The sequence below is a fragment of the Mesocricetus auratus genome, unplaced genomic scaffold (genome assembly GCF_017639785.1).
Source record: "Mesocricetus auratus isolate SY011 unplaced genomic scaffold, BCM_Maur_2.0 Super-Scaffold_100009, whole genome shotgun sequence".
Taxonomy (NCBI): Eukaryota; Metazoa; Chordata; class Mammalia; order Rodentia; family Cricetidae; genus Mesocricetus; species Mesocricetus auratus.
The window spans coordinates 48,771,653-48,788,766 of NW_024429193.1; the positions used below are offsets into that span (position 1 = coordinate 48,771,653).

The window sequence follows — 17,114 nt, forward strand, 5'->3', positions numbered from 1 at the left end:
CCATGGCTGTATGCCATCTTGCCTGACTGGTCATGCATCATCTACCCGCTCCTTGAGCGCATAGGCTTAAATCAGAAGAAAATAAGTCTAATATAGCCAGAAATCTGCCCAACAGTTTTCACAGAGCTGAGTCCCAAGTAGAAGCAATACTCAAAGGCCTCTCTCTATGTCAGGCAGCTACAGTCAGCCTGAGAGTCCCTCTCCCTAACAGGCAGCTCATGGTCAGCCTGAGGGGCCCTCTCCCTAACAGGCACCTCACGGTCAGCCTGAGGACCTTTGCCATTTTCAGCATCAACCATGGTTCAACTTTGCTCATGCTGTTCAAATATTGACCCTGTTCTTGTGTCATCCCTTAGAAATGATTTGGACTCTTCTCTTGAGACTGTTAACTATTTTCTTTTCTGGTTTCACTGGACTTGCAGGTGCAGAATCTGTCAGCCACCCTAACAACCTGGGTTTAATACACCATGTCTGGTTTGGATGTTAGTGGTGACAGATCCAGGGACAGCGTGGCATTCCCATCTAATATTAGTGTGGTGTTTCTATCTTGTCCTCAGAGTGAACTCTGCTGCAGAGTAGGGTCTGATTGAGCAAACAGTGGTGTGTTACATGGAAGCCCGCACAGTGGCGCAGGCCCAGTGTTAGAGAAGAGGCCACTCTTCCCCACTGCCCTATGAGGTCAGCATTTCTCCCGAGCTCTGCTGTCCAAAGGTTGTGACAACTGTTTTCTACCTCAGGAAAAACAGAAGACAAAGATCTCAAAGGCTATCTCAGATCACTTGAAGCTCTACTGGGCACGCGGCCATGGTTTGCAGGGGACAAGGTAAAGAGGTAACTGGTGGGAAGGAGGAGCTGCCATTCTTCACAGGCAACCAGACCCCATCCCACTGACCCTCGCTTCCTGCAGATCACCTTTGCGGATTTCCTCGTCTATGATATCCTGGACCAGCACCAAATGTTTGAACCCAAGTGCCTGGATGCCTTCCCGAACCTGAAGGACTTTGTGGCTTGCTTTGAGGTGACGCCCTGATCCTCCTTCCTCTTGGATATCCTTCCCTTCCCCTTTCCAGGATGCTTCCCTAGTCCCGAGGGTTAAAAGAAGAATAACAAGGGACTACTGAGCCCTGGCTTTCTGTCAGGACCTGTGAGCAGCCTCTTACATCTGTGGAGTCAGGGTATCCTTGCAACAGCCTGCAACCTGAGTAGAGTTAGATGTCCCACTGGGCTGATTAGGAATCTGCGATTGTGGAGGGCCAGCTGCTTGCTCAAGGTCCTAGCTCCAGCAGAGACTGCTCTGGGCTCCTGACTGCCTTTGGCTTCTAAAGGCAGTTGACCTGGACCAGAAAGTTGTTCTTCAGTGACAGGGTCCTAAGTGGAAGGTGGCCAGGAGAAGAGAAAGATAGAAGATAAACAAGGTGAAGGCTAGGCTTGGGAGGTCTTGCACAAGCTGTGTCTTATGCCAAGGAAACTTATTAAGAAGTATAGCATCTTACATGCTATTTCTGGAGGAGAAATGGTGTGAAGTCAGCTGAAAGCTAATCAAGCAATGCTGGACAAACAGAATGTGAGATTACAGTGTGAGCACACAGTGTCCTTGGGACTGATAACCATACTCTTGCCCAGTGGTAAGAGCTGGGTTCTCAGGATCTGAAGCAGCAGAGTCCTGAGGGTTTTTGGCTCTGCCAAGCATGTTCCTGGCCTTAGAGAAGGAGCTGTGTCCCTTCTCCATACACTAGAGCCCCAGAGAATAAACGTCTTGGATCAGTCCAGCTCAACAGACAACGTAACACCAAAAATAAAAGACCCAGAGACTGATGTTGGGGTTCAGACTCCAAGCTGAATATCAGGAAAGCAAAGCAGCCAGCCACTAGATTCTTATGTCTACCTCAGGCTGAGCAGGCTGATCCTGTCTCCACAAGCTCTCACCAAGCTGTAACCTCTCACCAGACTGTAACCTCTCCTCAGCATGGCTGGAGAATGAATGCCTCATACTGACGGCTTGCTCCTGTCTTTAATACCCCTCTAGTGCTGGGATTAAAGGTGTGAGCTATAGTTCTTTTTTAGACTGATTCAATCTTGTGTAGATCTCGGTGGCCTTGGGCTCACAGTGATCCATCCACTTCTTATTCCCTAGTCCTAGGATTAAAGGTGTGCACTACCACCTCCTAGCTTCTGGCTGCTGGGATAAAAGGTGTGTGCCACCACTGCCTGATCTCTGTAGCCTGAGGCTGACTTTGCTTTTCTGAATCCCCAGTCAAGCTTTAATAAGTCACAAATAATATATATCACTACAAGACAGCCTCCATTGATTCTCTCTGATATGTGCAAAATGGAAAGTCAGGTCTTTGCACAGCCTGAGTTTCTTGCCTGGGACTTGTGGTATGCAGAACATGTGAAGAATGTGTTTGTCCCTGCAGCCATGAGGCTGAGACCAAGGCAGACTGATGTGCAGAACCAAGAAATACCCAGTGGTCACACCTGATCTGCAGAATGGTGTAGTCAGTTGCGTTCCTGTACCTCAGCATCCCTCCTGAATGGTGATGATTGTTGGCCTGATTTTGCATGGTGGTTGGGTAGATTTACTACATCTGGATTTTAAAGTCTCTTGGATGTTCCTAGAGTGAGTTTGCAGGGCTGAGATCCTGTTTTCTCCTTCCCACCCACAGGGCCTGAAGATCTCTGCCTACATGAAGACCAACTGCTTCCTCCCAAGCCCTGTGTACTTAAAACAGCCCACGTGGGGTAACAAGCAGGACTCTGCACTGCTGCTCCTGGTAGGGAAGACCTGACAGTGTCCCCGGTGCCCTGGACTTTGAACCATCTTTGGGTCCCGCTGTCCACTCTGCATCCATCTTCCTCTTCTTTTCTGCCTCTTCCATTTCCTGCTCCTCTACCAGGATCACTGTGTCTCTCTTCCCCTAGTTATAGTGAAGGCTCTGCAAGTTCAGCTCATCACTTCTTTGGTTCTTTCGTTTTCTTGTTTTTCTATGGTTTCTAGCTAGACAGTTCTGGGCTTTGTTTTGAGCAACATAAATGACCCTACTATAGTCCTCTCGGTTGTGTGAGAGATCAGCCTTGTTTGAACTACACTGACTCTGTGTCTTGTCTATAGCCTGCGGCTCTAAAAACTGAGTGCATTGACTCAGTTGAGTGGTGTTCATTGTTTTGTTCATAGGAAGAGCTGGCTAATGAGACTGTGACTGGAGCTCTCAATTAGATATCATTCCAGATGACCCTGGGATTCCTGCAGGACGATGCTCCTTCTGAGTCAGGCTTCCTCATCATCCTGCACTATGCAATAACTCTGTTGGCTGTGTATGGTTGTGTGTCTGGCTTTGAAGCAATATTGGCCTGATGGGAAGCCGTAAGCAGGTCCTACGCTCAACATCTGTTCTCACCTAGAAGTCTTTTCTAAACTGAACGTTCAGTTTTCTGAGCATTCTTCTTTCTTCTCAAGATGTCTCCTGCTGCTTGTGACTGAGGTTATGGATGTTGTCACTTAACTCAATCATAGGCTCCTTTGGAGGATCCAGGCATTGTTGGACTTTTGATCTCTGCTATGAATGACAGTGTTTGGTGTACCATCAGTGTTCCTCCTCCTCCTCCTTCTCTCTCTGTCTGTCTGTCTGTCTGTCTGTCTGTCTGTCTGTCTGTCTGTCTGTGTCTCTCTCTCCTTCTGTCAGTGCTAGGAATTAGAGCTCGGGAGCTTGGGAGATAACCATGGTTCCCCTAGAAGGCATAGAATGAGATACAGAAGATTTCCCATGAGGAGCTGTTGTTGTCTGACCCAGAGGGCTGCTCTCACTTAAGCATTTTTGAGGCTGCAGCTGCCTCTGAGTGACTGAGGAAGGGCAGACCAATTTTCCTGGGCCCAAGTCCAGCAGTATGTGAGCAGAGGTATGTGGACATTTTGTGTCAGCTCACCTACAAGAGCTGGGCTCGTTGAAGAAGCATCTTCTGCTGGTGGCAGATCCTGGATTCTGGTCTTTGTTAAGTACTTCCTTATACCTATCTATAATTTAGAACAGGTTGGAGGACAACCCTGCTGGTCATTGTCCTTATGCCAAGTTCTAGCTGTTGCCTACTACAGCAGTGAGGAAGTAAGCACTCTTGGGAAGGATGTGAGGGTCATTATGAAATAAGTGATTAAAAGGTAAGGCTTGTAAGATAAGAGATTATTTCCTTTATTTGTTGAAGAGAAGTATTGATTAATCTGATAAGCCTTTATTAAACATTGACTCACATGAGCAGACTAAAGGGTAAACTGTGTGTCTCAGCGGGCTGTACTCTAGCTTCCATGATAGGGTCCTCCTCTTCCCCTTCCTTCTCCTCCCCCTTCTCCTCCTTCTCTTCCTTCTTCTTTTGTTTTTTTCTTTGTTTGGTTTTTGGGTTTTCTTTTAAGTTTGTTTTTATTGGGGGGTTGCCAGGATAGAGGGCAGATTCCAGGAGATGGAGAGGTAAGTGGGACTGGGAAGCATGATGTGAAATCCACAAAGAGTCAATGAAAGTAAAAACAAACAGACAAAGAAAACCTAATTCAAACACAGATTAAATACAGGAAAAAGGGAAGTTAAAGGGAATGTGATGAAAGTTAAGTAGGTAGACACAAATATTAAATGAGAGTGAAACTGTGTGTGTGTGTGTGTGTGTGTGTGTGTGTGTGTGTACAGAAACCAGAGATTGACAATATCAGATGTCTTCTTCAACCACTCTATCTAACTTTTTTTTAGATTGTCTCATAGTGAGCCTGAATCTCACTGATTTGACTGAACTGTCTGGCTAGTAAGTTCCATCTCCCGGCCCTGAAATTGACAGGCTCACACTTCCTAGCCTGGCTTTCCCACAGGTGCTGGGAATTAGACCCAGATGGGTGAGCATGCACACTATGCAGGTGCTTCACTGAGCCATCTTTCCAGTCCCTCCTGGTCTTTTCTGATTCCTCTGTTGGATATCATTCTGTGGAAGTCATAGGCTCTGGACATGCCCATGGAACGTATACCACTCACAGTGAGTGCAACAAAGAGAAGACCAAACAACTCAAACTCAAGCAAAGGACTTGAATGACTTTTCTTTTTCTTGAAAAGATATGCAAGTGTCTATAAGCACTCGAAAAAGTGTTCAAAAACCACTTATTAGAGAAATGTAAAACAAAACTACATTCAGTATCTGCCTCACACGCTTCTGATTGGTCACTACAGATGGTAATTGTATGGAGTAATTGGAACATTTTTGCTTTGTCTCTTGGAATGTAAAATGCTACAACTATTATAGAAATTAGGCCATTCCTCATAAGATAAGTGATAGAATTACTTATGATGTACCAACTCCTTTTTTAGGTATATACTCAAAGTAAGGTCCATATCTATATGCTGCATATATAATACACATGCACATATCATGTATAGTATATATGCACCATATATAGTGAACTTAAATAACTATTTTTGGCTTTTTAAGACAAAATTTCTCTATTTAGCTCTCAGACTGGCCAAGAATTATTTATGTAACCCAGGCTGGCCAAGACTTGTGATCTTCTTGCCTAAGCTTCCCAGGCCTTAGGATTTCAGTATGTGCCAACCTGGCCAGTCACATGTATGTTTGTATGTCCATGTTCAAAGAAGTATTGTTACCGTGAATAGAATATGAATGAAACCCATGAACCCATTTACAAATGAGTGTGAAAAAATGCAGTATAGAAACAGAAGAATAATTTTTGGTGTTAAAGAGGAAGGCCATTTTGATACACGATAAAACTTAGATGAAACTTGAACCATTAATACTGGTTAAAAAAATCACTGCAAACATTATACAATTCTGATTATATTAGTGACTTTCCCTATCATTCTGACAAAATACTAGGCAGGACACAACTTAAGGGCAAAAAATTTATTTAGGCTGATGTTTCAGAAAGTTTGGCCCAGGGTCCCTTGGCCCCATGTGCTTAGGCAGAATATCATGGTGGCCAGAACATGTGGTAGAGGCAGCTTCTCACTTCTTGGTGGGTGAGAGGAAGAGGGTATGGCAGGAGGATCCCCAGACTGAGCATCTTCAAGGAACTGTTCCCAGGCTCCTTCTCTGCAGTTTCGCCTCATGTTCTAAATTGTCTACCACCTCATGAGATAGTGCCACCCACTACTCTAGAGTCCAGAATATGTACACTCCCTATTGCAGCTATAACATACGAGGAATGCGCAGCAGTCACAGCGGTGGTGGTTTCTGGAGGCTGGAGGGAAGAGTCACAGAGTGGTGACAGCTGCCAGCATCGATGCCTGTGGCAATACTGAACTGACATACGGCAAATGTGGTGCTATAGAGTTTACCACAGTGAATACGACAAATAAGTAAGAAAGAAAACAAAGAACGATGGGTGGTTGCTGCGCAGTCCCTGCCCAAATTCAGATGCTCCCAGTAAAAAAGGCAAATGCTACGTTAGATTTGAAATTGGCCGTGTGATTATTAAAGAAGAGAATCAAGAGCAGCTTCACTTTCATATCCTAAGGATAACATAAAGATCTCTGAACATTGTGCTCACAGTTAGAAGAGAGAAAAACATCCACTTGAAGGTCTCAGCTGGAAGCAGCCTAAGACAAGTACTTAGACACAGACAATAAAACATGACTGGCTGAGGCTAGCCTCCTGTGGGCTCCTCCGTTCAGTGTGCCTCTTGCTCCTGAGGATGGGGGAGGGAGACAGGCTTTCTTAACAACAAACAAAAGAAAAAAAACTGCATTGGAGTTGGCTTCGTCAGCCTGTCCTCACTTACTATTTGTTAAACTTCTTTGCCTAGTTTCCCCCTATTTCCACGGTGTTCTGTGCAGTAGGATTCAGCTCAAAGAGACAGCAACCTGGAAGACAGTTCATCTCCTGGGGAGAGTCCAGGAGACTAAGCATTTCTACTTCATGGACTCTTTCAGGGTCTCAGCCTCCTTCTTTAGGGTACTTTCCCCTTGTTAGATTTTCAGTTTTAAGAGGAGAAGGGGTCACTGAGTCTAGTTGACCTGTAGGCAAGAGTTTTGCAGATCACTGGTAGGCAGGCAGCATGACATGGTAAGGGTCTGAAGGAAGTTTCTAAGCCTGTTCCTTTAATGTCCCTGTTGGGGGCAGTGAAGAAGAAGAAGGGATGTATCTCAAGGAACTGGGTCCAAGGCCGGCTGATATCACCTAACTAGACTAAGATAGTATTTCTGGCATAAACAAGTGCTTGAAGTCCCAAGGACATTTTTGGACAAGGGCTTCTTGAAGAACAAAAGGCCTAGTTGTACATGATAGAACAGTGATCCTGTCTTGCATACAGTCCTCCGTTTAGGACTTTGCTACCCAGAGGGGCTCTTTACCAGGGAGAGGAAGACTAGCTCTGACACTCCTTTCCATAGAAGGGAGCTATATCTCAGTTATGGGAGGGAGGGAGGGAGGGAGGCAGGGAGGGAGGCAGGGAGGGAGGCAGGGAGGGAGGCAGGGAGAGGGAGAGAGAGAGAGAGAGAGAGAGAGAGAGAGAGAGAGAGAGAGAGAGAGAGAGAGAGAGAGAGAGAGAGAGAGAGAGAGAGAGAAAGAGAAGTTCCCAACATGCAGATGGGGTGGAGTGGCAGCTGTCAATATCTTATTGGTGAGGTGCAGTGTGCCATAATCAAGTCCAGGAACACCTACAATGTTGGCAGCCTGTGTGAGAGGGTCTGGCCGCAAGTTGTGGGGTGGGGAGGCAGTGGGGGTCAGGGACCATCACTTGAACTTACCAGAGGGGAAATACTGAGCGTTAGTCATTGTGTGGGCTACATGTGGACAGACAGACATTTTGAAGAACCATGCTATTAGTATCTCCAGTCAGATGGCCGGAACCTGTTTAGCCCAGACTTTCCGTGTTCTCTCACGCCCCCTGCTGGACAGGGCCCGGCAGGGTTTGGATCATGCACACAGGTCCTCTGAACTACCGCGTGCGGCCACCAGTATCGCTCATAGCATCCTACTGCATTGAGTGAACACTGCTATTCATCAATGTCAGAACGGAGTGAATTCTCCCACAGCAGACCTTCCGCTCCCAGAGAGTAGAGTCTGTGTCTGGAATCCTCCCTCTCTGCCTGTGGCCTGTGCCTCAGCTGTGTGCTGGCTGGTTCAGATAATCTCTGCAGCCCTGGAAGTAACAGGCTCAACGGATGAGAAGTAGCTCAGCATGAAGGTCGGACATGGGACCATTGACTCTGCTTCTGCTCGCCTGTTGCTGGTGCTCCCCGTTCAGATCCATCAGTGAGCTTTCTAATAGGCAGCGCTTGGGCAGCCAGAGGACCTCTGCTTCTCTCTCTCCTCCCTCTCAGCCTAAGTACTCCCCAACTTCACAGAAATGTTAAAATATTTACTTGTTCCTCTGCCTCCCCACTGAGCTAATTTTTGACTTTGCAACCCTTAGGCCTCTGAGTTGTATACATGTGTTCCTGTGTGTGCACATGTGTACACATGTCTGTGGAGGTTAGACATTGGCATCTGGTGTCTTCATCAACCCCTCTGTGGGGTTTGAGACAACTCTCTCACAAAACCTGGAGACTGGATAATCAGCTAGACAGGCACCAGGAAACCTGCTGGAAACTTTTGTCTCCACCTCCCCAGCACTGGGGTTTATAAGTGTCTGCCGCCATGATAAACTTTTTCATATGGGTTAGCATTGACTGGGAAATACTTACCAAGTGAGCCATCCCCCTGCCTCTTGAGTCTGTTTTCAAATTCATTTTAAATTTTGTTTTTAAAAGTCACTGAAGTTAAGAACCTGAAAGGGGGAGGCTTGGTAAGGTTTTGTCTTTGAGTTTTAACCACAGGTGCCACAATTATTTGCAAGACATTTGAGTCACTCTCTTGTACCCAAACACACATGAGGCAGGACCTTGGGTCAGGGCCGAAACCAGTGAGTTGGACAGCTGAATGTTTGACTCTTAGGTATTTGAATCCTCTGCAGAGTCCTTCAAGGTCCTCTCTGGACAGAATCCTGTTGTCCCTTAGAATCAGGAGAGCTATCTGGTCCCTTCTGGCCACTGTGTTGTTGAGTTCAGGGTTCTGTCCATGGTGATGGGAGCCTTTCAATTTCACAAGCCATCTGTATCTGATTCTTGGATTTAGCTCACAGATATGGCCAAAGTACTCTTTAATTTATATGGTCACTAGCTTGATGACCAAAGAGCTGGGTCCTGGTGGGGATTTGGATGAGATGCCTCTATAGGCTCATATGTTTGAGCTGGGTCCTGGTGGGGATTTGGATGAGATGCCTCTATAGGCTCATATGTTTGAGCTGGGTCCTGGTGGTGATTTGGATGAGATGCCTCTATAGGCTCATATGTTTGAGCTGGGTCCCCAGTTAGTGAAACTGTTTGGGAAGGATTAGGAGGTGTGGCCTTGCTGGAGGACGAGTGTCGCCGGGAGTGGGCTTTGAGATTTCAGAAGCTCATGCCATTCCTATTAGCTCTCTCTCTGCCTCCTGCTTGTAGATCAGATGTGAGCTCTCAGTTACTGCGTCAGCACCATGCCTGGCTGTCTGTCTGCCTACTGGCATCTCCTCACCACGATGGCCATGGACTCTTCCTCTGAAACTGTAAACTCTCATTAAATGCTCTCCTGTAAATTGCTGTCTCAGGGTTCGCATTGCTCTAAAGAGACACAAAAGGAAAACATTTAATCGTGGGAGGGGCGGGGCACTTGCATACAGTTTCAGAGTTCATCATGGCAGGGAGCATGATGGCGTGCAGGCAGACGTGCTTCTGGGGCTGGGAGTGCTACATCTTGACTCAGAGGCAACAGAAAGTCGGCTGTAACACTGAGTGAACTTGAGGAGAGACACCTCGAAGCCTGCCCCCACAGTGACACACTCGGGCCAACCAGGCCACACCTCCCTTTGGGGGGCATTTCCTTTCAAACCACCCAGACAGCCCCCAAATCCTCCCCGCCCCAAAGACACATTTCACTGCTCCTATACCTCCAGGTTGTGTGGACAATAAAGCCTGGAGTTTGTTAGAATGGCAGAGTTCCTTCTTCCAGTGATGGGTTCAAGAATAGACTCTTAGGTTGAGAGAATGCCTTTTCATCCATACGTTGAGATCTGAGCCTCCCTGAATGACAGATTCCCACAGTCTAGGTGTGAAAACCAGTCCATAAGGAAAGGAGAGGGGTGGAACAGGTCATAACTGGCGGTCTCCAGGGATACCGCCAACTTCCTGAGGATCCAGCAGGGGGCAGACTAGAGCAGGCCAGCCTGTCATTGCCTTTGTTATCTGAAAACTCAGCCCCGCCTCCAGATTATAGCCCCTGGGCTTGGATTGGCTTTGACTCCCACAGTCGTGGTGGGTTGGGCTCTGTGGTTCGGGGTGGGGGTGCGGGGCTAGCTCACTTAGGGGCGGGGCAGAGCCGCTCTGGAACTGCTCAGTGTCCACGCTGTGCCAGCATCTGTAAGTGGAGCCTTCTGGCCGTGGCCTGACTGCAATCTCCAAGGCTGGAACAGGAACCATGCCCGTGACTCTGGGCTATTGGGATATCCGTGGAGTGAGTGAAAGGTTGGGCCCCCAGGTGGGAAGAGCCCAAGGTCAGCACAAAGGAAGACTCCCAACAGGTCTTTCTTGAGCCCTTTACCTGTCTCTGTCAGAGCCACCCTGCCCAGTCCCTCCTCTCGGCTTGCCTCCCTCCCTCCGCCCCATCTCTCTTTTTAGTGAAAGGTGGGGAGACTTCCTAGAGGGGGTGAAGTCACACATCTAGGATCTCACCAACTGTGACTTTTGTTACGGGCCATCTCTCTCAGCTGGGCCACGCCATCCGCCTGCTCCTGGAATACACAGAGACAAGCTATGAAGAGAAGAGATACACCATGGGGGACGGTAATGACACCCTCTTTTAGTCAAATTCTTCCCCAGCTCTGTCCATTGGTGCCCAGCAGCTTCTGACGCTGACGGTGCCATTTCTCAGCTCTGTGGCTCAGCTCCAGGTGAACCCAGAGGGAATCCCTTCTAGAAACCTCTTTTAGGGTACATCTTTGTTTTTCAATACAAAACCTTGGTTGTGGTATGCTGGCCCTTTTCTGACTGTAATTGACTGAGGTTTGCCCAGTACTGGCTTAGTGATTTTGTAAGCCTTAGTCATGGAAGGCCTACAGCCATTAAGGCACTATTCAAATGCACCACTTTGGGATGGAAGATTTTCTGGGTCAGACTACATATTCCCTGCACAAGGGGCCCCGCCCTCGACTCTTTGGGAGGGTTCTGGGGAAGGAGGCTTAGATGCAGCTCATCTCTTTTCCCATTATCTTGTCTACAGCTCCCGATTATGACCGAAGCCAGTGGCTGAATGACAAGTTCAAGCTGGGCCTGGACTTTCCCAATGTAGGTGCAGGGAAGGGGAGGTCTGGGGAGGGCATGGCGTCCTCACCTCATCTCACCTGCTCCTGGAGGCTGCACGGTGTCTCTATGATGGGCTGTGTCCCAACTCTTCATGTCATCTGTCCAGCTCTTCCATTCAGTGTGTTCACAGAGGGCTCACCGTGCCAGGCACACTGAGTGCCAGGCCCTGTGTCTGTCCTTACCCAGGGAAGGGATGCACAGTACCTGCAACACATCTGACTGTCCCTGCTTGTCCATCCAGCTGCCCTACTTAATTGATGGGTCCCACAAGGTCACCCAGAGCAACGCCATCCTGCGCTACCTTGGCCGCAAGCACAACCTGTGTGAGTGGGGCTGGCTGCAGGGTGGGGCATGGTGGTCACCTCCCTGGGCTTGGCTTGGCTGGGATGCTGAGAGTCTCTGTCGTGTGTGCTGCAGGTGGGGAGACAGAAGAGGAGAGGGTTCGTGTGGATATTTTGGAGAAACAAGTTATGGACAGCCGCATTCAGATGGGCACACTCTGCTACAGCCCTGACTTTGTGAGTCCCTCCTGTATGGCATAGCCTGGCTTTGTAGGAGGCATTAAGGGCTTGTGTTCATACTTACACTTGTTGTCTGGAATTTGAACCCACCCATACTAATTAGCCAAGCTTTCCAATCGTACAAACATGTTGAGTTCCCAATCCACCCCCATTTTGTCAATAAACACCACGTGTCAATTCCAAGTTTTGAGGTATTGTCGTGACACCAATGGTTGGGAATTCATTTCCTAGGTAGTAAACTCATACGCTCAGTTCTCTTCAACTTTGACCTTGACCACTGCCATGTACCATCTTGTCCAATTCACACGCCAACTACCACTCCTGGAGTTCGCAGATGACAACCAGAGGGAAAGAAGTCCTGGGTGTTCGGGAACATACCCAACAGTTTTCCCAGAGCTGAGCCCTCAGTAGTGGCAAAGATGAGGTCTTGTTGCTGAAAGGCAACTTGTGGTCAGCTGAAGGACCACTGTCCCTTCCAACACCTAACACCGTTCAACTATATTCGCCCTACTCAGATACTGTTGGAGTATTTGTTCTTGTACCATCGCTTAGAGATCACTCCATCTCTTCTCTTGAAATTGTTAAGTACTTTGCTTTTCTGCTTCTATTGGACCTCTGGGCCGAGAATCTGCCAGTTACCCACGAGGTCCTAGGTTAGATGTCAGTCATGACAGATTCAGGGGCAGTGTGGCATTCCCACCTAGCTTTCAATCACTCCTGAGATACTGAGAGATGAGGCTAGCAGATAGGAGTCTAACCATGAAAACAGTGAGGTATCAAATGGTGCAGGCCCAGTATTAGGAAGGTGCCTGCTCCTTTGCCCAACCCTGGAGGCCGTACTGTCTCCCGTGGGGCCTGTATGAGGGTTGTGACAGCTGTTTTCTGCTTCAGGAGAAACGGAAGCCAGAGTTCTTGAAGGGCCTCCCAGATCACTTGAAGCTCTACTCCGAGTTCCTGGGCACTCGGCCATGGTTTGCAGGGGACAAGGTAAAGAGGTAACTGGTGGGGAGGAGGAGCTGCCATTTTTCACAGGCAACCAGACCCCATCCCACTGACCCTCGCTTCCTGCAGATCACCTTTGCGGATTTCCTCGTCTATGATGTCCTGGACCAGCACCAAATGTTTGAACCCAAGTGCCTGGATGCCTTCCCGAACCTGAAGGACTTTGTGGCCCGCTTTGAGGTGACGCCCTGATCCTCCTTCCTCTTGGATATCCTTCCCTTCCCCTTTCCAGGATGCTTCCCTAGTCCTGAGGGTTAAAAGAAGAATAACAAGGGACTACTGAGCCCTGGCTTTCTGTCAGGACCTGTGAGCAGCCTCTTACATCTGTGGAGTCAGGGTATCCTTGCAACAGCCTGCAACCTGGATAGAGTTAGATGTCCCACTGGGCTGATAAGGAATCTGCGATTGTGGAGGGCCAGCTGCTTGCTCAAGGTCCCAGCACCAGCAGAGACTGCTCTGGGCTCCTGACTGCCTTTGGCTTCTAAAGGAAGCATTCATTGTCTCTCTGATTTGTGCAAAAAGGAAAGTCAGGCCTTTGTACAGTCTGAGTTTCCTGCCCAGGACCTGTGGTATGCAGAACATGTGAAGAATGTGCTTGTTTCTGCAACCATTATTAGGCTGAGACCAAGGCAGATTGATGTGCAGAGCCAAGACATCCTCAGCGGTCACACCTGATCTGCAATAGTAGCGTCCATGACAGGGAAGCATGGTGACCCTGTTCCCGGGGGATGGCTTTATCTTGAGTTCTGTTGGTGGGTACCTCTCGCCTCTCTCTCTTCTTTCATATCTCATGTTCCTCCACATAGTGAGGTCATACTTTTATTTTTATTCGGATTCTTTGGAATTTTCCTGTGTGTGGCATGGGGCCAGGCCCAGCAGGACATTCTGGAACTGAGTGCAGCTGGAAGCAGTAGGCACAGCAGGGATGCGTGTGGCATCAAATGGTCGCCTGGCCCTCATCTCACAGTTAATCATCGCTATGCTGACCTCTCTGGTTTGACATTTGACGTGAACACGTCCCACTTTTTTTTCTAGATTTGCATATTGCAACAGAACTCAGCCTGGAAGTTTCTCTTTCTCCACTCTCCATCAAGGGATGCATTTAATTTTTAGTTAGTTCTCATCAGCCCTGGTTCTGGAATGGAGTGGCCTTGGGATGGCCTGCCCCAGGGATAGGAGAGTTTGTGGAGTCCAGAAGCCCTTGTTGTAGGCACAGATGGGTGTAGCTTGTTGGGGCCTGGTAGCTCTGGCTCTGTTGGTCTTTAGAAATGACCTGTGCACTCTTTGCTGAGGTGTCCTGTAACACGTTCAACTGCACCAGAGCTAGAGATGGGGTTAGTTGGAGGTCAGCGAGATGGTGCCCAGGCTTCAAGTGGAGAAGCTTCAGGTGAACAGCCGGAGCTGGCCACCCCTTGCTTTACAGTCCCCTCACGGCTCTCCACTCACACTCAGGGTTTGCTGAGTCACTGGGTGGGACCTGGGCTCTCTTCTAAGCTACACATGCAAGTTCTCAGCCCTTTTGGTTTTCTGCATCCTTGCTTCTTTTTGTCATAGGCATGTCAATGCAGCCACGAGTGACAGTGCCCACTATGGGAGGCAGGAGGGGAGTGTACAGAGAGCAGAGTGGTGGCCACAGAACTGGGCTGACCCTCTTAGCCATAGGACAATGAGGAAGATCCCTAACCTCTGGGTACCTCAGCATCCCTACCGAGTGGTGATGGTGAATGGTGATGCTGGGCCTGATTTTGCATAGTGGTTGGGTGAATTTTCTACATCTGGATTTTAAAGTCTCTTGGATGTTCCTAGAGTGAGTTTGCAGGGCTGAGATCCTGCTTTCTCCTTCCCACCCACAGGACCTGAAGAAGATCTCTGCCTACATGAAGACCAGCCGCTTCCTCCCGAGCCCTGTGTACTTAAAACAGGCCATGTGGGGTAACAAGTAGGACCCTGCACTGCTACTACTGGTAGGGAAGACCTGTCAGTGACCCAGGTGCCCTGGACACTGACTGGGCTGCAGCTAGCTTCCAGTAACTTCTCTGCATCAGCCCCCCCATTTCTTCCTGTCTTTTCATGACCTTCCCCTCTACAAGAACCCTGTTTTTTTCACTCAAGCCTTGCCCTTGCCAAAGTCCCTTTCTTCTCTTATTTGCTCCTGTCATGTTTCTTCCCAGACAACCTCACTGTGCTTTAAGCAGCTCAGTTGGTGCCTTTACTCTTCCCCCAACCCCCCATCCCCCCCGCCACTGTTGCCCAAAGATCCATGCTGCCTGATATGCAGGCTCGGTCTCCAAGAGTGGGATGGCCCAGCCTTGTTAGATCTCTAGTAAAGAATGAGCCACACTTGCTTTGTGTCCTGTCTTATCTCCTATGATTTTTGTTCTGTTATTCATAAGGACAGTTAGGTGATGGGGACATGGGGGTGGGCTCTCAATTAGGCATGAAGTAAGATCATGCACAGGAATGGGAAATATGGCTAATCTGTTAAGAGCACTTCCTGTTCCTGCATGGGACCTGGATTTGGTTCACAACGGGGGCTCACAATAACCTGTAAACCCAACTCCAGGGAATCTGATGCTGTCTGCTGCTTGCTCCGGCCCTCGCATACACTTGGCACACATGAACTTGGGCAATCAGACACACATACACACATTAACGAATCTTTTTAAAAAAGAGAGAGATCACAATGTCCCCTACGGTATTTACCTGGGATCCTTTAGCAGTCCCTCATTCATAATCCTGCAGTTGTAGTACCTCCATTGGCTATGTGCAACTACCTGTGAGCCTGGCATCTGAGAGGTGCTGGGCTGATGCGCAAAGGGTGAGCAGGCTCCAAATCAGTGTCTGGCCTCACCTAGAAGTTATCTCTCTCTCTCTCCAAGAGGTTTTGCTGTAAATATTCCCTACTGTTGGTGATTGTGTTGTGGGATCTTCAACAAATTCAATCATCAGCTCTTTGATCCTGGCCTTGTTGATATGTCCCACAGCGTCTGGCATATTGCTAATGTTCAGGAAATTGTGAAGATTTGCTTTAGAGATTCTTGTCCCAGTGTTTGGAGGAAGAGCTCTGGAAATAACCATAGGACAAGGTACCGTTTTCCATGTGGAGGTGCTGTAGTCCAACCCGGAGACTCACTCTCATCTGAAACTTAAGAGGCTGCACCTGACTTTGAGCAACTGGAGATGGACAGGTCTACTTTCCCAGGCACCAAAGCAGCAGTGTGTGACTAGAGGTGCTATCAAGTCACCCAGCAAGGAACTTGACTCATTGAAGAAGCATCCAATGAGCAGGATCCTCAATGGCAGCCAGATCATGGATTCTGGCCTTTGCTAAGCACTTCCTACTATCTAAGAACAGGTTGGAGGGTAGCCCTATTGGGCATTGCCAAGTTCCAGCTGCTGCCTACTACAGCAGTGAAGAAGTAAGCACTCTTGGGAAGGATGTGAGAGTCATTATGAAATAAGTGATTAATTAAAATGTAAGGCTTGTAATAAAAGAGATTATTTCCTTTATTCATTGAAGAGAAGTATTGATTAATCTGATAAGGTCAAAATCCTTTAATCTAGCCTTTACACCAACTTAAACACCAACTTAAACACCAACTTAAACACAGATGCAACAACATCAGGAAAAAGATGTTAATGGAAGTTTATAAAAGTTAAGAAGACAGAAATATTAAGTCAGAGTAATATTATTATCATTCTATATCAGAAGTTAGAAAATGCTTTCCGTAAATGGTCGATAGTTCCTGGCCTGGTGTGTGTGTGTGTGTGTGTGTGTGTGTGTGTGTGTGTGTGTGTGTGTGTGTGTGTGTGTGTGCCGTGGAGGTCAACAGTTGACATCAGCTCTCTTCCTCAAGCTACCTTTTCCTCAGTTGTTGAGACAAGATCTCTCACTGAACCTGGCACTCACTGGTTTGGGGAAGCTGTCTACAGAGTAATTTCAGAGAGTCTCCATCTCCTCAGCCTGGGGATTAGCAGTTCACATCACAGCAGCACTTAGCTTGGCCTGTGGAAAGGACTGAACTCATGTCCTTGTACTTGAATGGCATACACGTACTTTGTAGACTGAGTCATCTCCCGATCCGTCCTGTTTCTTTTTTAATACCTCTGCTGGATGTCAAAGTCCACATAAGGAATGGGTCTGGCTGTGTTCTATTGAACATACCTGTACACATTGGTTACTGCAACAAAGAGAAAACCACATAACTGAAACATGGGTGAAATACTTGAA

The 17,114-nt window shown here is 48.0% G+C and overlaps 1 protein-coding gene across 2 annotated transcripts; it reads left to right on the forward strand.

The window, feature by feature from the left end:
* Nucleotides 1-747: 747 nt before the first annotated feature.
* On the forward strand, nucleotides 748-16,393 carry LOC101828115 (glutathione S-transferase Mu 6). 2 transcript variants are annotated; one of them, XM_013118123.3, is made up of 10 exons: nucleotides 748-823; nucleotides 908-1,018; nucleotides 2,667-2,774; nucleotides 10,766-10,841; nucleotides 11,278-11,342; nucleotides 11,602-11,683; nucleotides 11,778-11,878; nucleotides 12,773-12,868; nucleotides 12,953-13,063; nucleotides 14,737-16,393. In XM_013118123.3, exons 2-10 carry the CDS (start codon nucleotides 956-958, stop codon nucleotides 14,824-14,826), a joined length of 792 nt encoding a protein of 263 aa, XP_012973577.3. In that variant the 5' UTR covers nucleotides 748-823; nucleotides 908-955; the 3' UTR covers nucleotides 14,827-16,393. The 2 variants fall into 2 exon arrangements, with proteins under 2 accessions (XP_012973577.3, XP_005076674.1); XM_005076617.4 differs by lacking the exons at nucleotides 748-823; nucleotides 908-1,018; nucleotides 2,667-2,774 and adding an exon at nucleotides 10,366-10,512.
* Nucleotides 16,394-17,114: the final 721 nt, after the last annotated feature.

Coding starts and splice junctions, on each gene's coding strand:
- LOC101828115 (XM_013118123.3), top strand. CDS start 956: ATGTTTGAACCCAAGTGCCTGGATGCCTTCCCGAACCTGAAGGACTTT. Junction 11,343..11,601: donor TGGGCCTGGACTTTCCCAAT/GTAGGTGCAGGG, acceptor TTGTCCATCCAG/CTGCCCTACTTAATTGATGG. Junction 13,064..14,736: donor ACTTTGTGGCCCGCTTTGAG/GTGACGCCCTGA, acceptor TCCCACCCACAG/GACCTGAAGAAGATCTCTGC.